The sequence below is a fragment of the Amphibalanus amphitrite genome, unplaced genomic scaffold, assembly GCF_019059575.1.
Source record: "Amphibalanus amphitrite isolate SeventyFive unplaced genomic scaffold, NRLGWU_Aamphi_draft 001120F_arrow, whole genome shotgun sequence".
Classification (NCBI taxonomy): domain Eukaryota; kingdom Metazoa; phylum Arthropoda; class Thecostraca; order Balanomorpha; family Balanidae; genus Amphibalanus; species Amphibalanus amphitrite.
In genome coordinates, this window is record NW_024882614.1 from 24949 (window position 1) to 51450 (window position 26502).

The following is a 26502-nucleotide window of genomic DNA, read 5'->3' on the forward strand; positions in this document are numbered from 1 at the left end:
GAAGGAAGGTATAAAGTTTTTTTTAAGCAAAGATACGCTTCCCTAGCCGGCGTTGATGTACTTTATCCTTAGACCATAACAAGAGAGTATTTTCGCATAAACCACATGCATGAAATTGCATTTTGATGGCGACAGACCTACTGACACTTTTGCCAGGCCTATCGGTTTCCTGCCCATCCCCGCCGTCTCGCTATTGAGTTAGCGAGATTTGTACAAAAAGGACCATACTGATCGATACATGGGACAGCAAATATTGCCACTTTAAGGTCACAGGTCTACCGGTGACCTCTGAGGTCATGTCAAAAGCGTAAAAGTGATGGTCCGATTTACTGAGAAATAGTGTCGCTTAAGCTGGTCACGGAGCAATTATTTTAGCGCTATTGCGCTGGTCATGTATGTACTTCCGCGTCGATTGACATACCATTTGTTGGGAAGGTTAACTTGAATATCAGCCCTGGGTCAGAACAGGTCAAAACCGATGAGGTCAGTAAGCTGGTGGACGGAATGCAATGGACAAAGATTAGATTTGAATCAAAGCTTCCCAATTTGGCCGAGAGGTCAAGCATCAATACAATAGCAGCTTAGATTCACATTAGCATGCCTGGTCATAGAAATCTGTAAAAGTGTACAGAGATTTATGGCTTGGTAATGAATATCCAAATTTGTATGTCACTGTCAAGCAATTGTATGCTCTTCAAACACATAAATAAGAAGAAAATACAAATCTAAGCAGAATAATGAATAAAGTGGTGCAATAAATACTGCATGTATATAGTTTCATTTAAAGTGCATGTAACTAACCGTGAAGGACCACCGAGGGCTATGGGAGGCTGAACGATAAGAGCACGACTTGCTGTACACAAGTGGCGTGGATAGATCGGTGAGTTTGTCACTGGGCTTTCTTAGCCGGCGCCTCGCTGAGCTGGGCAGCAAGGCCCTCCCACGCCTTGCTGCGGAATGATTGGGCAGAGTATGACTCGGCTCCATGGCTGTGGAGTAAAAACAACAGGTGGCAGTCCAAACACCGTCAAAAATGAAGTCTAACGTAATCTGAAATACGTGAAATTAGACAACTTGAGGTCACCAAATGTCCATTTCTTCAAACTTTCAATGTTTAAAAATAAAACCTCATTTCCTGAAGTCTGAACAAACGAAGGAACCTCATTTCCTGAATGAGTAGACGCAAAGCGACAAAAACATACCTCTTTTGGCGTTTACAAGGCCTGATGTCAGTTTTCCCACACTAAAATATGTGGACATCGGGACATCGGGAGCTCATGCCGAAAACGGTATGATGTGTGTGTTAAATTGAGGAAACGCTTGGGCGCCTGGGTGCCAGATTTTAACAACTTTCTCTGAAAAGTAAACAAAGGGAGTTCGGTCTCCTCCCCAGCAAGGCGTGGGCACAGATTTGTAAGATGGCACAGAGTGCCTAAAAGAGCATCATTCCAAGCCACTTCATACTTACTTGGAAATGTGTCTAAAATATTGTTTAACTGAGTGTTTTGTGCCTCCATGTTTTGTGTTCTACCTGCTTTCTCTCTCCTCTGTGTTTTAGGTGTACCGGGGATTCGAAACGAGCTCACGTATGCCTGTTGTCCGCAACCGTACATTGATATAACGTACCAGATACTGATCCGGCGGCGCACGCTGTACTATTTCTCCAACCTGATAGTACCGTGCGTGCTGATCGCCTCCATGGCCGTGCTGGGCTTCACGCTGCCGCCCGACAGCGGCGAGAAACTCAGCCTAGGTAAACGGGCGCACCGCGCGCCGCCGCCTCCACAGTCGTCTGTTCACGTGACCCGTCTTTTGTTCTCCGTACATTGGAGGTGAGGTGCCGTACCCCAGCAATTGTCTTATGGAGCTACTGTCGCAGGCTTCGCTTCCCTCAGCTCATTGCAGTAGATACTAGATAGTCTACGATTAAGAAGTAAGTTTAGTTCATGAAGAACTGCTTTTGAAGAAATTTTGTTTCTGAATAATTTCAGTCATGCCTGTCCTACAGGGCAAAATCATGGGTCTGGCCGCTGACGCCGCTTGAGTTTGCACGGCTTCCCCCCACCCCTGCCGTAGAACCCGTGTAGCGCCGCTGCTCCCCGTCCCCTCTGTGTGGCGGCCAGCCCCGAGCATCCCCAGGCGCGGCACCTCACCTCAGCTCACCTCAGCTCAGCTCGGGCTCTGGTTGGGCTCAGCTCGGGCTTAGATCGGGCTCGGAAAGGGCTCGGCTCGGGCAGAGCTCGGGCTCAGCTCGGGCTGTGGTTGGGCCCAGCTCGGGCTCAGCTCGGGCTCAGCTCGGGCTCAGCTCGGGCTCGGCTCGGGCTCAGCTCGGACTCGGGCTGCGCTCGGCTCGGGCTCGACTCGGTTTCGGCTCGGGCTCAGCTCGGGTTCGGCTCGGGCTCAGCTCGGGCTCAGCTCGGGCTCAGCTCGGGTCTGCCGGCTGATCGCCAATGACGTCACGTGTACACCTGTTCGGCAGGGCTGCCCGGCGTGCGCCACCAGATCCTGTACGCCTGTTGTTCCGAGCCGTACAGCAGCATCACGTACACGGTGAAGCTGCAGCGGCGCACCTTCTACTACGTGCATAACCTGGTCCTTCCCGGCATCCTCATATCGGGCATGGTGCTGCTCGTCTTTACCCTGCCGCCGGCGTCGGGCGAGAAACTTAGTCTAGGTAGGCAGACGGTACAGCTGTGACCAAAACTCTTCGACTATCTATGACCCGTGCGTCTCTGACTGTCCGTGACCCCCGCCTCTCTGTCTGTGACCCAGCCTCTCTGACTGTGACCCCCGCCTCTCTCACTGTCTGTGACCCCCGCCTCACTGTCTGTGACCCCGCCTCTCTGTCTGTGACCCCGCCTCTCTGACTGTCTGTGAGCCCCGCCACTCTGTCTGTGACCCCCGCCTCTCTGACTGTCTGTGAGCCCCGCCACTCTTGTCTGTGACCCCCGCCACTCTGTCTGTCTGTGACCCCCGCCTCTCTGACTGTCTGTGACCCCCGCCTCTCTGACTGTCTGTAACCCCCGCCTCTCTGACTGTCTGGCCTTCTGATCCTCACGCGCTGCTGTCTTGCGCCACACTCTATCCCTGGGTTGTGTGGTTCTATAGCTCTTTTTTCCTGGTTTCTATGAACTTCATCCTAATCCTAGCTGGTGGGGTCTTGTTCTCACTCTACCTCAGGTAATGAAGTCCTGTAGCCCTATCGTTGTGCCCGAGTATCATGATTGTGTGGCTCTCACTGCCCAGGGTTAATACGGCTCATTAGTCATTACTCTCCTCCTGGATGTATGACTCTGCGGTTCTTTCTCTGTCCCTGGTTTCTGTGGTTCTCATCCGCCTCTGCGTGGTGTCGTTCTTTGGTTCTCACTGTGCCCCTGGGTTGTGTGTTTTTGTGGTTCTATCGCCGCCTCTGCAGGCTTACTGAAACATCGACTCGCCGCGTGCCCTCAGCCCTATCTCGATCCCGCTACGTTCCTCTCTCTCTCTCTCTCTCTCTCTCTCTCTCTCTCTCTCTCTCTCTCTCTCTCTCTCTCTCTCTCTCTCTCTCTCTCTCTCTCTCTCTCTCTCTCTCTCTCTCTCTCTCTCTCTCTCTCTCTCTCTCTCTCTCTCTCTCTCTCTCTCTCTCTCTCTCTCTCTCTCTCTCTCTCTCTCTCTCTCTCTCTCTCTCTCTCTCTCTCTCTCTCTCTCTCTCTCTCTCTCTCTCTCTCTCTCTCTCTCTCTCTCTCTCTCTCTCTCTCTCTCTCTCTCTCTCTCTCTCTCTCTCTCTCTCTCTCTCTCTCTCTCTCTCTCTCTCTCTCTCTCTCTCTCTCTCTCTCTCTCTCTCTCTCTCTCTCTCTCTCTCTCTCTCTCTCTCTCTCTCTCTCTCTCTCTCTCTCTCTCCTCTCTCTCTCTCTCTCTCTCTCTCTCTCTCTCTCTCTCTCTCTCTCTCTCTCTCTCTCTCTCTCTCTCTCTCTCTCTCTCTCTCTCTCTCTCCTCTCTCTCTCTCTCTCTCTCTCTCTCTCTCTCTCTCTCTCTCTCTCTCTCTCTCTCTCTCTCTCTCTCTCTCTCTCTCTCTCTCTCTCTCTCTCTCTCTCTCTCTCTCTCTCTCTCTCTCTCTCTCTCTCTCTCTCTCTCTCTCTCTCTCTCTCTCTCTCTCTCTCTCTCTCTCTCTCTCTCTCTCTCTCTCTCTCTCTCTCTCTCTCTCTCTCTCTCTCTCTCTCTCTCTCTCTCTCTCTCTCTCTCTCTCTCTCTCTCTCTCTCTCTCTCTCTCTCTCTCTCTCTCTCTCTCTCTCTCTCGTATACGCCAAATACTGTCATCTGCTCCGTTGATGTGCCAGTTTAATAGATATACTCGTATGTTTCAGACTTATTGTCGTATGTTGATGCCCTTCACATTAGTTATCCAGAATGTTCTCCGCAAAAGACATTATGGAGCCTTTTCACACCGGATTATCTTTTAACTATTCGGTCAAATCAGGCCAGACCGGTTTCGACTCCGATCGACTTTCCGTATTTTCTCAAAGACATTTCATTCCGAAGAAAGACGTAAATGAATACATGGTTAAACACAATTGTACGTAAATGAATGCATAGTTAAACACACCTGTATGCTGTTAACTGTGTACCTCTCATACATGCTATCCCCGTAAAAGGCCCGCCATACGCCTTTTCAGTTCCAGCATGTGTTTGCAGCTTTTTAAGTTCTATAAGTTTTGTTCGAATTTAATTTTCTACTTTTTTGACACATGCCCTTGGCAGCAAGATACCCTTTTTGATTTTACTGCGTTTTCCTGTCCATCAGCGAACCCGAGTGTGTGGTGCTCAGGCTCCTTCCATCACCCCCGTGCAGGGCGGATGATGGATCTGCAGACTGCTGCATTTGCGCAATGTGCCCCCCCCCCCCCATAGGGGAGAGTGGGGAAAGATGCCCAGGGTTTTACTATGTCATATATTATTCGAAAATGACGATGGGAAAGCAAAAACTTGGGCTGGGGGGATCCAGAGCGTCGTAAGCCTCGTCGCAGCTGCGACGTGTCGCAAGTTGTGTAGTAAGTCGTTTTTGGAGGGATCAATTGATGAGTAGCGTTACTTAAGAAGTAAAGTCTATCGCAAAGTGCCTGATTTACGACACAACTTACGAATTTGAAATAGCAGTCGTAAGTTGTGTCGCAAGTTGATATGGCCTTGAGGGAGAGGTCACAGGTCACAGGTCATTGGGGTCATGGTCACGAAATTTGCATGGTACGTGGAAAATTGTTGAAACTTGAGATCCTGAAAATTTCGTTGCAATCCGTTGCCGCTAACGCGAGTTATAAAGCAAGAACCAACGGTTCGTCTATGAGGCCTCAATCCGCGCCAGCGAGAGTGTTGAACATGGTGCATAATATGTTATATTCACATTTATTGGGGTATTCAGGGTTATGAAGTAGCCTAATACCATTCCAGCAACTACTGGCGAATCCAGAAAGGCGGTCTTGGACGTTGCGAGGGGCATCCCCCAAAAGATTCTCCAAATTCTAAAAACGATGTGTCCCAGATGACCCCCATGACCTCGAATTGATCTCTGTGATGACCCCAAGTTGACCTCTGTGACCTGACGTGTCCCAGATGACCTCCAATTGAGCTTTGTGATGACCCCAAGTTGACCTCTGTAACCTGACGTGTCCCAGATGACCTCCGTGACCTCCAATAGAGCTCTGTGATGACCCCAAGTTGACCACTGTGACCTAACGTGTCCCTTGATGGCCCCAATGACCTCCAATAGAGCTCTGTGATGACCCCAAGTTGACCTCTGTTACCTGAAGTGTCCCAGATGAACTCCGTGACCTCCAATTGAGCTCTCTGATGACTCCAAGCTGACCTCTGTGACCTGATGTGTCCCAGATGACCTCCAATTGAGCTCTGTGATGACCCCAAGTTGACCTCTGTAGCCTGACGTGTCACAGATGACCTGCGTGATCTCCAATAGAGCTCTGTGGTGACCCCAAGTTGACCTCTGTGACCTGACGTGTCCCAGATGACCTCCAATTGAGCTCTGTGATGACCCCAAGTTGACCTCTGTAACCTGACGTGTCCCAGATGACCTCCGTGACCTCCAATTGAGCTCTGTGATGACCTCAAGTTGACCTCTGTGACCTGACGTGTCCCATATGACCTCTGTAACCTCTAAGTGACCCCTCTGACGACTCCTAGCTGACCTATCTGACCTGATGTGCCCCAGATAACCGCCATGACCTTCAATTGAGCTCTGTGATGACCCCAAGTTGACCTCTGTGACTTGACGTGTCCCAGATGACCTCCGTGACCTCCAATTGAGCTCTTTGATGACCTCAAGCTGACCTCTGTGACCTGGCGTGTCCCAGATGACCCCCAGTTGAGCTCTGTGATGACCCCGAGTTGACCTCTGTAACCTGACGTGCCCCCAAGTTGCCTTCTGTGACCTGACGTGTCTCAGATTACTTCCGTGGTCTCCAATTGAGCTCTGTGATGACCCCAAGTTGACCTCCGTGACCTGAAGTGTCCCAGATGACCTCTGTAACTTCCAATTGTGACCTCAATCTCCAACTCTACTAGCTCTCTGTGACCTCATACTCTCTTAACTCATTTCTTCTAAAGCATCGCTTCTAGATGCCCTATAGCGCCACGAATCTCCTGTCATCGATCCCAAAATTCATCGCAACTCACGTGAGCGTTAGCAACCACAAGTCACCCAGTTGAGACAAAGCTTCAGAATCAGAGAACATGCTTGAACTGGCTGTCTCATAAGCTCGCAAACCAGAAGGGCGAATGTTCCTTTATGCTTGATAGAGTTTTCGACCTTACTGACGCTTACTACGGGATCAGCTGATCGTGTAGCCTTTTAAATTCTCGAGTAGAGCGGGTATTTAAACCTTGTCGCAGCTACGTTCTGTCGTATCCTCCGACAAACCCCTCTTTCCTCAACATCCCTCCTTTTTCGCTACGACACAACTTGCGACGGGACATGTGTCGTAACTTGCGACGTGTCGTAGATGGACTTGCGACGCCCTGGATCCCCCCGGCCTTTGAGTTTCAACGGAAGCCGACATCATTTTTCTCCAAAAATATCACACTTTCGTGCCTGAAATATTATTACTTTTTTTGCTATTAAGCATTTTCCTGAAGAAGTGAAAGGGGCATCTTACCCCACAGGGTGGGAAAGACGCCCCCTGACGTTGGGAAAGATGCCCCCTGCACTATAAGTGACATAAATGGGCACGTGAATCGCCTGAACGAATCAGTAGTCCCTTCGAGCCTGCAGTAGACACCAAACGTCATCATAAGGGCCCTCAAAAGTAGTCGTAAGAGCAGGCACGTATCCAGGATTTCGCTCAGGGGGGGGGGGGGGGGCGACAGCCGAGAAGGGCCCGGAGGTCAGCCAAAAGGGGCCCCACAGCGACTGCCTATCCTGGCGTGTAAAAATTCGAGAATGTCGAAAAAAACAGCAAATTTACGATAGAATTTGGCATTGTAAATGAAAATGTATTGTCTTGCGTTTCTCGACCTTGATAACATGTTTGCAGTTAGCTTCCGTTGAAGTTCGTTTTTGCAGTTCACTTCCGTTGAAGTTCGTTAACCCGCGCCCGGCCGGGGGGGGGGGGGCTGTTTGAACACCTCCTCCTTGCGGTTTTGCGTGGATATAAAAAAGAGGGATGAATCTTATCTACAGATATGAAAATTTTACACCCAGGTCGCTCAAGGTCAGGTCACCAGACCACGTCAAGTGACCTCACCTCAGAAAAGGTTAGAATGCTCTCCATAGCAACACCGACTGAACGATCGGCTTGAAACTTTTAGCGATTGATAAGAGTAACAGTATGTATAAAATGATTATCTCCAAATTTGCATACCGGTGGTGACATAAGGTCAAGTCAATTTTTGCGCCCTCTCCATTAGGTTTTATAAATGGGAGAAAATCGAAAGGTGCCTCTTTTAGGCAAACGTCATCCTAGGCACCCTCAATCACCTGGTTACATAAAAAATGACAACCTAAATCGGAAATTTGTACCCGTGACCCCTCCTTATGTCTATGGGGTCATCTCAGGTCACGAAACGTCTCCACAGCTTTTGACAATAGCATTTGTTAGAGACACGCTAGAGCGTTGAAAACACCTTAGATGTGTTCAGGCCTTATCGACGATACGGTTTGACGGATGTGCAACATGACCTTTCAGGTCAGGTCACCTTGAATTTAGTTCAAATTTTCTAAATGACCTGATAAGGTCAAATTATATGTGGTTCATTCGACGCGTCTCGACGAGAGTAACACGATGCTGACAAAAGAAATGTCGTGCCTTTTCCTGAGTCGAAAATTGTTAAAGAAAAAAAGTGTTTCATAAAAACGACTATTTTAAAAGTTTTTTCTCTCAAGAGGCTAAACCGTTAACCCGAGCACCGACGGGGGGGGGGCTGTTATCCGCCCCCCCCTTGAGGTTATGCGGGAAAACCGTGGCGCGTAGCGCCGCGAAATTTGGCATGACTATTTTCTCATTAATTTTACACATGGTGTGCAAGTTTGAACCTCCTAACTTTTAAGGTCAGATCACCAGGTTACTTCGAATGACCCAACCTCAAATCACTTTTTTGCAACTTTGTCACGTCGTGTCAGAGCTACAGTAGATAACGGAGTATGATTCGATGCGGATTGACGAGAGGATCACGATGGTGCCCTTAGTTTGTTCCTAGCTTGGCTAATTCGAAAGTTATTCGAGAAAAAACTCTTCATATCTAGCGCCGCCATTTTGACTTTTTTTACCCCTGTGACGTCATCTTTGACCTGATCTGGAAATGACCTAATTAAAAATTGTAGACCTTGTCCGTGCGTACCCCATGCCGTTTACCGCTTGTCGCTATCTTGCTTCGTTCTTGAGATCTCAGGGGGCGGGCGGTCATCCGCCCCCCCCCCCCCGTCGGTTCTAAGTTGGCGCGGACCCCCGTCGGTGCGCGGGTTAATCGCAGGTCAATTCTGAGAACAGTTTACGGAAAGAACGTTAAAAGAACTATTGAATGCGTTTTTTTGTGGCGCTGCAGCTCTGTTTGTACCCGGGTTATGCGCCGGAGTTGTCAAACAATGTTGAAATAGGCAAAATGTGACCTTTGCTGACTTATGGTGACCTGACCTTTGACCTGACCTAGAAAATGACCGAGTTACTTTCGGCATGATTTTTTACGCTCTTCCGAATGCCACGTACGCTTACGTGTCGCTACGTGGCCCAGGAGCCGAGTTAGAGAGAGAGGGTGTTCAAACGCCTCCCCCACCGCCTGTCCCAAACGCCATCCGTGGCGCAACTATGGAGCTCATTTTGTTCGGAGAACTGTAAACAGGAGCAGCCCCATGAGGTCAGTCGAAAGGGTCCCATCATCGGCTGTTGCCTGTTCCTCGGGCCCCATGGCCTGGGCAGGGCCTTCTCAGCGGGCCCTTCCGTTTCTGGGGCCCGGCCAGGACAAGCTGTTTCTGAGACTGGGCACGGAAGTGTATATCTGGGCTCGCTTTCTTGATACGTTGTCGAGGCCGAGGGACCAATACTTAAGCTCAAAAGCCTGCTTCAAGGCTTTCTGAACGGGCCCTTCCGCTTTTGTAGACCTCCCGGGCCCCCGGTTGTCATTGGCTTGGCCCGGTCCGCTTGTGGGGCCCGGCTAGGGACCCATATGAGCACCGGCAAGACCCTATGGGCCCTTTTTGGACCCGAAAGCCTGGGCAAGATCTTCTCAGCGGGCCCTTCCACATCTAGGGCACAGACAGGCCCTGTGACTGGGCACGGAAGAGGATTTTTTTCGGACCCGCTAACCATAACTTCTCCGGGGCCAATTAGCTCAAAAGCGATACCTTTGGGCCCGATAAGGGACCCGTTTGGAGTCCGGCAGGGCCATAGGGGCCCTTCCTCAAGCTCGAAGGCTCGAGCATATCCTTCTGAACGGGTCTTTCCGCTTTTGGGGCCCTGCCGGGCTCCAAATTGCCCTCGCTCTGCCCAAAAGTGGGCCGAAGGGCCCAGTTACGGACCTGTTTGTGGCCCGGCAGGGCCCCAGGGGCCCATCCGCGAACCAAAAAATTCGAACAAATCCTTCTGAACATGCCCTTCCGCTTTTTGGCCCAGCCGACCCCAAATTGTTCCTGACTAGGCCCCAAAGCGGGCGCTTCGGGCCCGCTTTCTTGCTGCCTAGCGGGCCCTGCCGGGCCCGCTTTTGGGGCCCGGCAGGGCCCAGGGGGGGCGACCGCCCCCGTCGCCCCCCCCCCTTGGATACGTCCCTGCGTAAGGGGCTTCAGAGGTCATCGTTAGGGCCATCATAGTCCAGCGCGGCCAAACAAGCCTCCGTGGTGGCGTTCAGAGACCACTGTGGGGCTCTTATAGGTCTTCATGATGCTTGAGGGCCCTCGAGCCCATCGTGGGGACCTCCGATGCCAGTGCGGCCCGTGGGGCCAACGTGGAAGCCCTCAAAGGATGTCGTGATGGGCCCTGGAGCCAATAATTGGGCCCACATAGGCCGTCGTGAGGGCTCTCAGAGTCAGATGCCGCCCAAAAAGTCGCTATGTGGGCCGAGAGACCGGCATGGGGAGCACCCGACCGTACTGGACTCTCAATAGTCCCAGATCGGCTTTTGTCTACATCACAAGTATGTAATAAATGATTTGACGGGCTGTTTGAAGGACAGCCTACGGATTTAGGGGGGCGTCTTTCCTCATCAGGACAGGGGCATCTTACCCCAAGGTACCGAAGTAACATTTTGTTAGCCATAAAACTACACCATGAAACAAACTGTTTGGGACACAGTACACGCATGCTGATGTATCACGACTATAGCAATTAGCAAGGGACGCAAAAATTATTTACCTTCTTTGATATTCACAATGTTCTGACACCAAAATATTTTTTTGAAAGCAGCAAATAAAAAAACATGCAGTCATCAGCCAGCCGTTGCCCAACTGAGCTTCGCAATTTTTTGTGCCGTTAACAAGGCAGGCTTCCGCTTTACGCTAAGAACATTAATTTCCAGGTCCGATTCTTTGTTTCGTCGCTAGAGGGGGTGGGGCGTCTTTCCCACCCTGGGCATCTTACCCCACTCTCCCCTACCTGAAAATGTCCCATGTGGATAAACTTCTTTTTCCCATAAGCTTGTGATCCTTCTGTGTTTTCTGCCATATTGGTCTATGATGAAAAACGGCCATTTTAGGACGCTCGTATCCCTATATGGTCTTACATATGGACCGTTGTGATTGTATTATAGGTGCCCATTTTTTTTCTCATTCTCATGGACAAGTGACGAGCATTCCATCAGTTTATCTATCTGTCTGTCTGTCTGTCTATCTATCTATCTATCTATCTATCTATCTATCTATCTATCTATCTATCTATCTATCTATCTATCTATCTATCTATCTATCTATCTATCTATCTATCTATCTATCTATCTATCTATCTATCTATCTATCTATCTATCTATCTATCTATCTATCTATCTATCTATCTATCTATCTATCTATCTATCTATCTATCCATACCTAAATCCGTTTGTCTATCTATCTGTCTATATCGACATTTTATTAGTTATCGAATGGTATTTTCTATTCAGTTGTCTTTTGTTCGTCCCTTTCCGTGCACTTTGTTTCCTCCTTGTTCTCGTTTCCAACGCTGATCTCCTGCTAGTGTCGTTTGGTGTTGGCCAGCCGCCGTGTGTGCCCCTCAGTTCAGTGACCCCTGACCCTGCTGTGACCCCGGCGGCGGAGACGACTCCGGGGTCAGAGGTCACGGCCGGCCCCCGTTAACCGTGTGTTCTGTCACCAGGCGTCACAGTGCTTCTCTCCCTGACCGTTTTCCTCAACCAAGTGGCTGCCAATATGCCAGAGACCTCAGAGGCGGTGCCGCTGCTAGGTAACGCTCGCCGCCGGCCCGCTGCTCTGGGACGCCCGGGGGGTGGCCGCCCAGTCTAAATTGCCCGCCTCGATGTTGTGACTGCGGCCGCGTAAATCACAACTAGAGCCCGTGTGTTCTCGTAACCGGCGCCAGCGCTGACGTCAAGTCCAATAATGCCTGTATATCTACTGTTCTATAGACAGCGAAACAACTCTGCATGCCGTGTTTTCTGTTTGTTTCTTTTTTTAAAGCATGCAACACTGACGAGCCTTCTTCTCAGCCTAGTCCTGATTCTGAACGTCCTCGGGCATTGGGTACCGCAGCCGTATCATGTATGTATGCTCCATACCTTGTGACCATTCATTTCCAAAAGCACCAGCACCTGTGCCATACCAGCCGTGTCTCAGCGCACTGCGGCCCGGGCGTGTATTCGCAGCACTGATAACTAAAGCCCGCCGTCTTCCTTCCCGTTTTAGGTGTCACAATTTTGCTATCACTCACTGTCTTTCTAAACATGGTGAGCGACAGTATGCCAACTACCTCGGACGCAGTACCACTCATAGGTAAACAGGGAGGGGCGGCAGGGGAGCGGGCACCCGGGGCCCTGCCGAAATCCCCCGCCCCAAGGACTCTCTGTGCCGGCCTGGGCTCCCGAATCCTCTGGGAGTGGGCGCCGCCCGGTCTGCCGGCCGGCACCAGATGCAGTGCCTGCGGCAGGTAGAGGCACGCGCTGTGGCGAGACCCCCCCCTTCCCCGAGCCACAGAGCACGCTCCTGCAGGGGACGGCCGGCGCCGCGCCGCCGAGTAGTCCAGTCGACCCCCACCCTCCCTCCGCCACCCTCCGCCGGCGGCCCTCTGTGTTCTCTGTACAGAACGGACGGCGGCGCGCAGCCTCTGCACCACCGGCGCTGACTGCCGTCCGTCCGTCCGTCCGTCCGTCCGTCCGTCCGTCCGTCTGTCTGTCTGTCTGTCTGTCTGTCTGTCTATCTGTCTGTGTCTGTCTGTTCTCGCAGCCCACCCTAGCGCTCCAGTATCCGAGGTCGCATGGTTGTTGGCCGGCCCGTGTGGTGACCGCCGGCCGGCCGCTTCAGTGTGGTCGTTAGCCGCCGAGTGCGGAGCAGCGAGCAGAGCGGCTGATCGGTCCCTGCGCCCGCCCGACCGGTCCCTGTGTTGCAGGCGTCACTATCCTCCTATCGCTGACCGTGTTCTCTCTGATGATAAGCGACGCTTTGCCGGAGACGTCGGACGCGGTCCCGCTCATAGGTCAGCCAGGGAGGCGTCGTGCATGTCGCGCCTGTTGGCCTGCGGGCGGGCGGGCGGGCGGCGGCGGGAGCGGCGCGGGGACAGCCGGGGCACGTCACTATCTCCCTGTCTGTACGCTCGGACTAACTCCAAACGGCGACCACCGGCAGACAAACCGATGCCAGTCTCGTCAAAGTTTCCATCGCGGTGTGGGTGGGGGGCTCCTCTAGCGCCGCACGGGGAGGGCGCCCTGATGTGGGGAGCGGCCGGCGCCCTCAGACGTGGCCGGGGGGGAGGGGTGCAGTGCAGGCTAACCCCTGTCCGGCGGGGGTCGGGGGCCAGCCGTCACAGGGCCTGCCAACCGGGAACGGCAGCCTGGCTGGGAGCGCCTGGTCAGAGTAATATAGGGAGCCCGGGGAGAGCAGAGAGCCGGGAGGGCAGAGCACCCGGGAGGGCAGGGTCCTGGGACAATCGAGGTTCTAGGCGTGTAGTGCAGAGTCCTTGGTGGGAAGTGCAGTCTACAGATACCTTGTAGAACAGTGTAGACGTAGAGTCTAGAGGGCTGCGAGAACGGTGAGAGTCTGAAATCCCGGGAGAACAGTACACTGTCCCGGAAGGATAGAACACTGTCCCGGGAGGACAGTCCCGAGAGGACAGTCCTGAGAGGACAGTACACTGTCCCGGGAGGACAGTCCCGGGAGAACAGTGAACTGTCCCGGGAGGACAATACAGCTGTCCTGGAAGAAGAGTACAAAGACGTGGGAGAACAGTTTGTCCGGATGACCATGTAGAGCGGCGACGCCATAGAAGTTGGTAGTCGTTTCGAGTCACAAAAGTCAGGATACAATGTGGTTAGAAACGTTAGGCACCATGGCAATCCGACAAGCCCCAGGGACAGTCACCCGTAAGTATGTGCTATCTTTCTAGAAGGAGGCAATCGTTTGCTATCTCCATGCAAAGTTTAAACTTGGCATAACAATTACAGTTTAATTACACCATGGAACCTTCTGAAGTTTTATGGCGAAGACTTCTATGTCCAATAAATTGTTTTCTTTTCGAGTCTGAGAACTTACAGCCTTATCACATGACAAAGTGGTTGAGTGGGACCATAAATCTGTTGTTGAAAGGTCAGTTGCAAAATATTGCTAGGATGACGAGGATACTAGAAATCAGGGCCGTCCCGAGGTGGATCAGATGCTGACAGTCGGTCAATAGACAGACCTCTATCGTTCCCTACCCTCACTGCTCCCGCTGACGGGACGTGTGGCCTGCAGTCAAAATCAGCAGTCACAAGGTAGTCCAGATAAAACTGGTAAGTGGGACGGGTCAGAACGGCGCCAGCGGTCACCGCATACCTTCTACTTCTATTTCCGCAGACCTTGCCAATTGGGCCATAGAAATCACTACCTCCACAACAGCCCCTGCTTATCGCAGCTTCTGATATAAGAAACACGTCCATTCAAAGGAATTTGGCAAATGTCTCACCGCAGCTTGATACTAAATTAAAAAAATGTCTGTGTTCATAAGTTATTTTCATTTTACTAAAATAATTAAATTTAGAATATTCTGTTGGGAAGGTAACATTTCCACTCTGGACAGAATCAGCTGTTACCCGACCGTCTGCCGTTTGTGAGGGAGCCCGAGCCATGCAACCTGTCCTTTAGCCAGACAGCAGTCCTGCTGTTAGACTGTCCACCAGCTCCGTCACCTTCCGCCGCCGCCGCGCCGCGGTCCGTCGCCGCACCGTGCCCGCGCCTGCCGCCGCTGTCAGCTGCTGCGACTGCTGTCAGCTGCGACTGCTGTCAGCTGCTGCGACTGCTGTCAGCTGTCAGCTGTGACTGCTGTCAGCTGTGACTGCTGTCAGCTGTGACTGCTGTCAGCTGTGACCGCTGTCAGCTGTGACCGCTGTCAGCTGTAACCGCTGTCAGCTGTGACTGCTGTCAGCTGTGACTGCTGTCTGCTGTCAGCTGTAACTGCTGTCAGCTGTCAGCTGTAACTGCTGTCAGCTGTCAGCTGTGACTGCTGTCAGCTGTGACAGCTGTCAGCTGCGAGACTCTGCGGCCGTTACGGCAGCCTCGTGTAGGCCGAGCCCGCTCAGCCGGCCGCTTAGAGCAGCTGTGGCGCCTCCGTCGAGCCGCCGGCCGCGCCGAATGCCGCCACCGCGACCGGCACCGAGACCTCGCCGGGGATCGCCGCGTTCTATAGTCGAGATTGGCATGCTCTGTTCTCTTGCTCCGGCGGCCACCGCCCGAACGTAGCCGGGCCACCGCCACCTAATCGAGCGCCGATAATCTGACCAGCCACCCGGGCTGTGCTGCCTCTCCAGTCTCCTTCTCTCCCTTCTCGACTCTCTTTCGGTAGCAGCTAGCGGCACCTCGCCGGTAACGCTACTCTCACCTCACCTCATTCATGGCGTTAATGTGCTCACAGGAATGGGCAATAGTTTGTTAAGGAGGTGATGTAGGGTAGGAAAAGGAAAAGACATACATTATAAAAACACTAGCTTGTAATGCAAACTCTTCGTCTCAGTGAAGCGAATCCAGTGCATTTTGCTCGCGCTTTCCTTTCTTCTCGGGAAAGCCAAGAGAATAACAGACAGGTAACACGTTGTTTGGGCTTCTTAGCATAACTTCTAAAAAAAAAAAAAACACACATAAATTATACAATTAAAAATTTACATCGGGTTAAGACAGCCACCGAATTCTATCCAGTATCCACATTCACCATCAATTCATCTCAACGGCTGTTGCGAGAATTGCTTCAATATAATTGCATCACATCCGGTCTTGGCCGATATAGTTTTGACAGTAGATGATGAAAAGAGGTACACAAATCTCAATAACAATTAAAAGGCAGGCATATAAATCTGGGCCACGGAGTGGCGGCTGCTAGCGGCGGAATCGCAACAGTAATTAGGGGAAGTTGGGGGAACGCCGAATACTTTTTTTCTGACGCCCGTAGCACGCAAGGTAGACAACATAAGCTATTCTTGTTGGCGTCATTCGAGAGGCCAGTCTTTTGCCTTTCAAACATACCAGGCGCATTTGATGAATTCGCATACCGTTAAGCGCAAAAACTAACAATATCAAAGAAGTGACTTTTTCGGCGTTGCCCCGGACTGCGGGGAAAGCCGAAAATGGGAGAAATGATATACGGGAATGCCGAAATTGATGTTTTGCTATTTTATCTCAAATTTTATCCAGAATTCGTCAAAGCTGACACGCGTTTTAAGAGCTTGAGGACGCTTGGTGCACACTGGAAGTTATAATTGTGTGATATAATAAGAAAAGGCCAGGTAAATCATTCCTTATGGTAACAGGCCATTGTGTCGGTTAAAAGTGTAATTTGTGTGACTAAAAATACGCGTTGCTATTCTACGGTAAAGTTAAAGCTCGGTAAAGTTCACGTAGCATGCTTTAACACGCGTAAATGCACGTTTTCGGCATTACCCCAGCCAGCCATACTTTCATTTGCAGGCCCATAACTTTTCAACGTGCTGTATAAATTTCAAATAGGCAGCACACTTATGCAAAGACGTGCTGAAGATTACTTGACCGAATTGGCGAGACAAACGGTAGCATAATGAGTAGGAAATGTAGCTTCGAAGACGCATGTAGTTCAAAGGAAACGTACCTTGAAAACGCTCTTGGCGCCCTCACAGCCGAAGTATTCCGAATGACGACTGGTAACAAACATGCGATAATTGGTAGTCACTTAAGCTTCAGAGCATCACTGACAGGTGTCATCCATGTCGTACGGTTTTCGAAATATCTCGAATTTCGGCTTTGCCCCAACCCCGGCATTGCCCCAACTTCCCCTAATCATGAAGGCCACATTTTGCACTGGAAAGCGCTATGATTCAACCACTGCGGCCTCAACTAATAACTGATATTTTGCAATGTCAACTAAGCCTCCAACTTTGTTTGTGATTCATCCTCTGCTTTCTTTTACACAAATTCAGTTTTCGTCTTGCGTTAATTCCTTGCGGTTGTTCGCGTCTGTCGAGTGGAGGTGGCTAGGAATAGGAGGCTACCGCGGCGCAATGTGGCGAACTGCACTGTCCCGTCCGTCCCCCTTCTGTTCCGGCATCTCGCTGGGGCTCAAAGGCCGGAATGGGCTGGGCGTCTCTGCCTCAGCCGGCTGGGCGGAATGGCAGAGCGGAATGGTGCTCAGGCGCCGGCTGGCCGATAACAGATGGCTTCCGGCCGTTCATCTGGAGTCGGTCAGTGGCGGCGGACGGGCCGCACCCCGGTCAGGTCACATTGGTCAGACACCGCGACACCGCCGAGAGGCCGCCGTCCTCCGCAGTCCGGCGCCGGGCGCCCCGGGGCAGGGACGGGGCGGGGGGGGGGCGCCACGAGCAGTCTGCCGGAGCGCCGAGTCCCAGGAATTAGGAATACCGGCAGGCTGAGCCGACCCAGCTGAGTTGAGGCTTCTGAACTCGACCCAGCGGGACTGCAAAACTGTCCGCAGATATTGGAGGCGCGTCTCGCGACTTATTTCGTCGTTAGGTGCGGATGAGTTCATGACCCACAACGGGGACCGGCTGGAATTTGTCAAACAAGAACAGACGTCACTGCCCTGTCCGGTTGGTTTCCAATTTCGATGAAAATGTGACGTCTCGTGGTTCGGACCAGACAGCGGACAGTTACCGCCGAGAGTCGCACTGCCCCGGCCAGAGCGGGGCCACATCGCTCGTCACCGACACAACGTCCAGTCCACTATATCGTATGTACGGCAGCACTATCGTACAGTCCACTGCACAGCAGCCATATCGTATGGAGCGGTCTCATGCCATAGTTGCACTCCATTAGGTTATTGCTGTCGGACCCGCATTTTCCTTCAGGACTGTAGTTGCTTTCATCACCTCGGATCTTACACACTTCAGTCAGTAGCTCGCATCAAGAACAGCATTCGGCATTGGATGAGTATGGTGATGAGTAAAAACGGCAGTTATGATAAATAAAAGCGTGATGTCTTATCTTCCTGGATGTTAGTTGTCCTACGTCAATGGTGGGCACCGTTTCCTGTCATCCGTTTCATTTGTGAACCGGATCTGACTTTGGCGCGACCCTTTTATGAAGGCACATTTGTTAAATGCAGGCGCCTATCTTCCTAGATGTATGACTCTGATACGCCCAGGCCTTGCGCCCAGTCACCCAGTATCCCTGGGCCCTGCATAGTATTCAATGGCCCGCCATAAACCACCGCATCCCTTGAGCACAGCATAAATCACCATTAAACCGGTCCATGGCGGACGTAAACGGTGACAGATACTCGCCGCACGCCGCTAAACGACTGCCACAAACTGACTGCCTAAACGACTGCCGCACACTGACCTGGTGCCCGCGCAGAGCGTCTGTATAGCGCCCGGCATGCTCCGTGTTATGTGCACTGCACCCGCTCGCATTTCCACTCTCCGCCGCCAGGCACTGCATCTGATCTAGCTGGAGGTCCCGCCGGCCGCTGAGCGCTCTCTAACCGAACGATTAAACTGGCTCTCACCCCCCCCCCCCCCCGCCCCCTGTCTCGGTATCAACTCTGGCCTCCCCTCTACGGCTCCCAGCAGTCACTGTGGGTGGTTGTGGGACTGTGGGCGATTTTTTTACCACCATCTCCCGACTGAGCCGCCCCCTGGTCTGGTGCCAGGGTGCGCCAGTGTCAGGGCTCCAAGCAGTATCTGATCCGGACTAAACGGTCCACCACGCTCTCTGTGGTCCTGCTCCGACAGGGAGCACGGCCAGGGCTTTCCAGTCGACCAGGGGCGCGGCTCATTTGGGAGATGGTGGCCACTTGTCTGTCGGGCATCTGGGATCAATATTTTAATTACTTTCCATGTTAATTTGCTGATGCATCTAATTTACCGTGTATCAATGTGCCTTTGTTTGTTACCGGTGTTAAGGATTGTGTGTTTTTTTAATTAGCTCAGTTCCTTACTAAAGTAATCCGTGTGTCGACTCCACCCTGAGCGGAATAAACATACCAAATATGCACGCATTAAACAGCTCTGAACTCAAACGAGACTCGAAAGATGTGTCAACGAAGTGCACGACTGGTCGTCTCTCTCATGGCTGCTCTGAAAAGATGCTATTTGATGTTCACATTACAAGAACGTACAGTTGGCTTCAACGTTAGATAAATAAATGTCTTCAACACTTCTAAATGTGAGAAATGTGTGCCACGTTTCTGAATCCTTAATTTGAAATTAAGACACGAGTGCCTTGCATTTAAATGTAGATACTGTCGATTTGCAGACTTCGTTTATACATTTCTCGCATCGCAAATAAAAAGTAATCTAAACGATCATCGAATGCTGCATGAGCTGTGCAATGCACTGGTTTGATGCATGCATATTTACTTTGACGGCTCAGTGGCTGATTCACTTTAAATGCTTGCTTAACATGTTGATAACCTAAAGAAACTCATGACTGAAAAATGTTAATGTTTGTACTTTGCATTGAAATAGAAAGACAACACTTAAAAAATCAAAATAAGTTTCGAAATCAGCATTCATTGAAGTGTATCAAAGCTGACATGTTATGATAGATAGGCTGTTTGACACGCCTAATTAAGGGTTGACCACAATCGCTGGCCTGTCGACCATTGGTGTCGTTTGTGTCCGTTTGTGGCCCGATGGCTGTCCCATCGGGTGACTGCCTGAGGTGCCGGGTCGGAATCGGTGCTCCGCGGCCGGCCAGTGAGGCCCCGGCGCTCCTCTGTGGGGGTCAGTGTCACTGTCAGTGGCTGGTTTAACCGGACGACCACAGCCGTGACAATGCGGGCCAAAGTGCCGGCCACATGTGCCGCAGTTGCCCACTCCCATGTCACGAGCATCAAAAATGTCTTTTTCTGCCCAATTAAGGCGCGACAATCCTAAACTGGCGCCACGAATCCAAGATGCAATATAATATGAATGATTTAGGGGGCTTTAAAAACATACATTGTGTTTCATCCGATTTAGTAGATATTCATATTTTATCCGGTTGCGTCGAACCAAGCTCTGAAGGCATAGCTTTGCAGCTGAACTGGTTACCGCCATTTCCCTATCATTCTATTGCTCACGCTAAGGCCGTCCGGTGGGAGTACCGATTCAGACCGGTCTGGTGGTGACCTGTGACCCTGTCTGTGACCCCTGCTGAGCCCTGCTGACCCCGGCCGTGCGCTGTCAGGCACCTACTTCAACTGCATCATGTTCATGGTGGCGTCGTCGGTGGTGAGCACCGTGCTGATCCTCAACTACCACCACCGGTGCGGCGAGACGCACGAGATGGCGCCCTGGGTGAGCACACTGCCCCTGAGGGAGCACACTCCCCCCTCTCCCCAGAGGGAACACACTCCCCTCTCCCCAGAGGGAGCACACTCCCCCCTCTCCCCAGAGGGAACACACTCCCCTCTCCCCAGAGGGAGCACACTCCCCCCTCTCCCCAGAGGGAACACACTCCCCTCTCCCCAGAGGGAGCACACTCCCCTCTCGCCGGAGGGAGCACTCAGTCCGTGAGTGAGCCCCTGATTGACATTTTGCGCGTCGTACCTACTCGTGTGGGTAGGCACAGAGTATGTTCTTGCAGTTGATGACGGTGTGCTTTGTCGGCATGTGTCTGTTCCTGCAGTGGATGACATTGTGTTTGTGACGGGTGGTGTCTGTTCCTGCATTGTGTTTGTGACGGCAGTCTGTTCCTGCCGAGGCTGCCATTTTCTTTGTGTCAGCAGGAGTCTGTTCCTGCAGTGGATGACATTGTGTTTTGTCGACAGGTCCGGAGTCTGTTCCTGCAGATGGATGACATTGTGTTTGTGTCGGCAGGTGCGGAGTCTGTTCCTGCAGTGGATGACATTGTGTTTGTGACGGCAGGTGCGGAGTCTGTTCCTGCAGTGGATGACATTGTGTTTGTGACGGCAGGTGCGGAGTCTGTTCCTGCAGTGGATGACATTGTGTTTGTGACGGCAGGTGCGGAGTCTGTTCCTGCAGTGGATGACATTGTGTTTGTGACGGCAGGTGCGGAGTCTGTTCCTGCAGTGGATGACATTGTGTTTGTGACGGCAGGTGCGGAGTCTGTTCCTGCAGTGGATGACATTGTGTTTGTGTCGACAGGAATCTGTTCCTGCAGTGGATGACATTGTGTTTGTGACGGCAGGTCCGGAGTCTGTTCCTGCAGTGGGTGACATTGTGTTTGTGTCGGCAGGTGCGGAGTCTGTTCCTGCAGTGGATGACATTGTGTTTGTGTCGACAGGAGTCTGTTCCTGCAGTGGATGACATTGTGTTTGTGACGGCAGGTGCGGAGTCTGTTCCTACAGTGGATGACATTGTGTTTGTGTCGACAGGAGTCTGTTGTGGATGACATTGTGTTTGTGTCGGCAGGTGCGGAGTCTGTTCCTGCAGATGGATGAGATTGTGTTTGTGACGGCAGGTGCGGAGTCTGTTCCTGCAGTGGATGACATTGTGTTTGTGACGGCAGGTGCGGAGTCTGTTCCTGCAGTGGATGCCGTGGCTGCTGCGCATGTCGCGCCCAGGAGAGAAGATCACGCGGAAGACAATCCTGATGAACAACAAGATGAAGGAGCTGGAGCTCAAGGAGCGCTCGTCCAAGTCGCTGCTGGCCAACGTGCTCGACATGGACGATGATTTCCGCGGCGCCGGCGGCCTGCCGGGCTCGGGCGCCAGCTGCCTGCGGCTGCCGGCCAGCGACGAGCCAGGCCGCGGCGGCGGCGGCGGCGGCGGCTGCCTGGCCGGCTGCGCGCGCGAGCTGCAGCTCATACTGAAGGAGCTGCACACCATCACCGACAAGATGCGCCGTGACGACGAGCAGAGCGAGGTGACCAGCGACTGGAAGTTCGCCGCCATGGTGGTGGATCGCCTGTGTCTCATAGTGTTCACGCTGTTCACCATAGTGGCCACGGTGGCCGTGCTGCTCTCGGCGCCGCACATCATCGTGCCGTGACGCCGCCGACTGCAGCGCCACCTGCTCAAACGGACTGCGCCCGCAGCGCCACCTGCCGCGGCCCTCGCTGGCCGCCGAGTGCCGCCGACCGGGGCCTGTGCGCGCCCCTCGGGAGGGTGGCGAATCAGGGACCATTTTGGTCCCCAGTTTTTAGTGTACAGCTCTTCAGGAGAACTCGTGTGTACTAACTGCTCAGCATTGCCACTATTCCTGACTTCCTGATTACCGAGCATTGGCTTGAGGGCGAATGGGCGACTTCTGCGTTTTTAATATCTGTCTAGTTATGCCCATGCTCACGGAGAGAGTTACACCTATGCTCACCTATATCTCCACAGATATTATTTTATCGTCCGTCTTCTTTTTCCTTAAAGACAGCCAATCCGGTTCTACATTACACCTCCTGTTCGGGGCTGGCGTCTCCTCAGCAATCACCGGTCGCGGTGACGAGGTCACCTCAATATGGAGTAGGTATAATACTACATCTCTCCGGGGTGACCGTTTGAGTGGCTGGATGACCTGCCCCACCGGGGACGTCTCTGTTACAGCGGGATGGGCTCAGACGCCGCGGAACACCGGTCTGCTCGACTCAGACCGGTGTCTTATCTCTCAACTTAGTTCAAGGCCCTTAAATGGTCCCAACAGACCGAAAACTGAAAAGGGCTTACCCAATCCAACAAAACACACGGCATGCGTTATATGATTTTGCGAGTTCAAAGAAACGTCACTTTGCTTTCTCATGTAATAAATGAAACCATAGTACCTAATTAACAAACTTAGGTACACATTTATGAAGGGATATTTATTTAAGAAGTCCTATATTTCAGTCGATATTGCTTATATCCTATAGATCGATGAAGGCTTCCAGTGAGCGCTGAAGTTTGCTTGTTGTCTTGTTAAGTGCGCCATATCGAGCTGCCGTTGCGGCGTATGATGACGCAATATGAAGCCTCACCTAATCACTATGACTAGTCGATATCTTATATCTTCACATCTTGTAGCTAGCAAATAACTATGATCTTCCTGAATTATGATCTGCCGTTAGTGTGTTGATGAGTGTGAGCTCGCCGTGGGTGCGGTGGGCGACTCCTGCAGGTGCCGCCGTGGCCCCCGCTCGCGGTGGGTGCGGCGGGGCTGCACGTGCCGCCCTGGCCCCCGCTCGCGGTGGGTGCGGTGGGTGACGCCTATGGGTGCCGCCGTGGCCCCCGCTCGCGGTGGGTGCTGCGGGGCTGCAGGTGCCGCCGTGGCCCTCGCTCGCGATGGGTGCGGTGGGTGACGCCTATGGGTGCCGCTCTGGCCCCCGCTCGCGGTGGGTGCGGCGGGGCTGCAGGTGCCGCCCTGGCCCCCGCTCGCGGTGGGTGACGCCTATGGGTGCCGCCGTGGCCCCCGCTCGCGGTGGGTGCTGCGGGGCTGCAGGCGCCGCGTGGCTCTCGACACCATGTGATACCGCCCGGTCAGCCGCGCCTCTCACTCTGTTGGCCGGCCGGGGCTGGCAGCGGTGGCCGCCCGGAGCCGCCCGCATGTCAGTGGCGCCGGCCACGCATTACCATATGTAGAAAGTGATGCATCACCATGGTGTTATTGCCGAGCCCGCGCGACATACGTTCAAGCATGTCTGGCGTAGGTGGCGCGTTGTTTGGTACGGTGGAAGCGGCTGATCGGTCTGTGGGTCGGCGCGTGAGGCGCGCCGCGTACCATATGTTATTGCTCACTCGATCTCCGCGACTGAGGAGAGGCGTCTCTGCGACTGAGGGGAGGCGTCTCTGTGACTGAGGGGAGCGTCTCTGCGACTGAGGGGAGGCGTCTCTGCGACTGAGGGGAGGCGTCTCTGCGACTGAGGGGAGGCGTCTCTGTGACCGAATGAAGACAACTCCGCGACTGAGGGGAGCGTCTCTGTGACTGAGGGGAGGCAGCTCCGCGACTGAGGGGAGGTAGCTCCGAAACTGAGGGGAGACATCGAAGCATCGCCATAGCTTTAATAGGCTCCCGCGTTGGGAGGAAATGCGAAGCCCTCGTGTGTAAATAGTTTGCTTTCTTAAAGCATTCTTCATGATTCGACGATTGCTCGCTTTGTTGAATATTCGTCACGCCGTTTTCAATACAAATGACAACAATGTTACGAACTGAGTCGTCTGAGCGTGAACCATACAAAGGAGGGTTTCTGTTCGAATTATGTAGGCAGCTAAAACTTTGCAAATAAACGTAACGTGCTGCTTCAAAATGCATTATTAATGCATTCTTTAAATCCATTATTATTCAAAATATAAATGCAAATGGACCTTATTATAAAGTCTCAATGACGTTCCTAATTTTCATCCATTATTAGCTTTTAACGATGTGAGCTTGACTTTTTAGCTTTTTAACATCTTCTTTCTGATTTTTTTTTTGTCTCCAGAAGATGTCAAGTTGAGGGGGAAGCCGGTATCTGCCTACTGAGAGATTGGCGTCAATATCTCTCAGAGTTCGCAAGCTTATGACAAATATTGGTCAGGGAACGGGCGGCGAAAACGCCGCCTGCCCCGGTCCCGTGACGGCTAATCGTCGCCCCCCCCCATTATTTGGTGCACCACTTCCCATATGTTCTTTTTCGTTTTTGGCCTTTTTTACGTAAAACGTCCGCAACAGCGATCGGTGATAATGCTATGTGATTCAATTTTAGTGTAGGTATTTTGTGTGTCCACCGAGAGGTAAAACTGTAACGGTGACGTCAGACAGTACCGGTGTCGTCTGTGACGTCAGACAGTACCGGTGTCGTCTGTGACGTCAGACGGCGCCGGAAGAATCGGTGATTTCAGAAGCCGTCGGTATCGGTATCCCTATACGGCAATTCTGTCGTATAGGGATTAGCTCTTGGTCGGCACGATCCGTGAATTGGAGAGACGATAAACACTATCTCGGAACTGTAAAAACACCGTCGTGTGTACGTATTGGCATGATGACGATGTATGTACATTACGTTTGCGGTTTGTCCCCACGTTCCGTCACGTTTTGGTGACAAGTAGGTAGAGCAAAAGCAAAAGCACCAGTGAACACAGCACGTCACTGCGCAATGCGCATGGAATGCTATATTGTTTTACCAGTTTCGGTAGCCTTTTAAACTTCACCCAAGATTAACCCTATTCCTGGCGGGGGGGGCCTCAGGAGCCCCCCCTGAGGTTTTTTGGTTATATCTCCCAAACGCGTTGAGCTAGGAAGCTCAAATTTTCTGACTTTTCCTAAAAGGCTTCTACGCAACATGTCTGAAAATTTTGAGTTGATCTGACCTCAGGTCAGGTCACCAGAGGCGGTTTGGTGACGCTACCTCAGAAAAGTTTGCAATCACGCCAGAGCTAGAGTTTTTGACCGATCAATTTCTTCTCTTCAGGGTTTAGTTAGGGTACCAGTATGTGCAATTTGTATATCTCGGAATTTTGATATCGGTGACCTAAGGTCATGTCAATTTCGCGACCTCCCCATTATAACCCAGTAAACATGCCGACGTCGGCCCGACGTCGGCCGACGTCGGGGTGACGTCGGCAACTCGGCATCGGCATGTCGACGTCGGCCCGACGTCGGTCCAACCTCGGCACGACGTCGGCTGGATGTCGGATATGCCCGCATGTTCCGACGTCCAGCCGAGGTCCAGCCGACGTCGGGCCGACGTCGGACCGAGATCAATTGCTGAGGTCCAGCCGACGTCGGGCCGACGTCGGACCGACATCGGCCGCTGTTTTGACCGTTAAAATAATATAAAATACATGTTTCATGTTTCATAAAGAGCTTCTGTATTCCAAATATCCTCAGGAAACTCAAATCTTCCTCCACGCCGCAACCCCCTGATCCGGACTGGACGGGAAACTTTATCTCATTTGGGATTGCCTGTAAGCCGAGCTCGCCCGTAGCCGGGTGCGGTGAGTGCTTGGGGGCTGCTCGGCCTATCCTTTGGTCAGGCTCAGCCCCGGCAACTCACCAGGGCCGGGCCCAGTTCATATAGAAAGGCCAGTCGGCAAGTGTCACTTTGCCAAAGTGCCACTTATCAAAGGGACACTTTGGGAAACGTTGGTGCAGGTGTGTAAGAGTGGCTATATGAACCCATTGTGGGGTCGCCCTTTCCAATAAGTGGCACGTAACAGCAATGGGACCAGGGACTCTATATGAACTGGACCCAGGGTGCTCGCCAAGAAGACCAATGTCTCCATCCTATGATCTTTCCGGCTTTGAAATGGTCTTGTCAGACCGAAAGGGCATAACCCAACAAAACAAACCTGGTTCGTTAGTTGGCTGCGTGGTGTAGTGGTTAGCGCACTGACCTCCCGTTCAAGTGACACGGGGCTCGAATCCCATCGCCGGCCGATGCTTTTGGCGTAAACATGCCGACGTCGGCGACTGGGGGGCTCGAATCCCGCCGCCGGTTGATATTTTTGGCGCGTTGTCCCAATAAACATGCCGACGTCGGCCCCGTCGGTCCAACGACGAACGATCTCGTCAACCTCGGCAAACGA

The 26502-nt window shown here is 52.3% G+C and overlaps 1 protein-coding gene across 1 annotated transcript in view; it reads left to right on the forward strand.

The window, feature by feature from the left end:
- Positions 1 to 24140, forward strand: part of LOC122370296 (neuronal acetylcholine receptor subunit alpha-7-like) — a gene marked incomplete at its 5' end in the record, with an annotated part of 36474 nt that extends 12334 nt beyond the window's left edge. Inside the window, 4 exons of the mRNA XM_043345766.1 lie at positions 1559 to 1753; positions 11778 to 11864; positions 20258 to 20367; positions 21542 to 24140. Coding sequence (XP_043201701.1) covers positions 1559 to 1753; positions 11778 to 11864; positions 20258 to 20367; positions 21542 to 22024 — 875 coding nt within the window. The remainder of the gene's footprint in view (positions 1 to 1558; positions 1754 to 11777; positions 11865 to 20257; positions 20368 to 21541) is intronic.
- Between the last annotated feature and the right edge of the window lie 2362 nt (positions 24141 to 26502).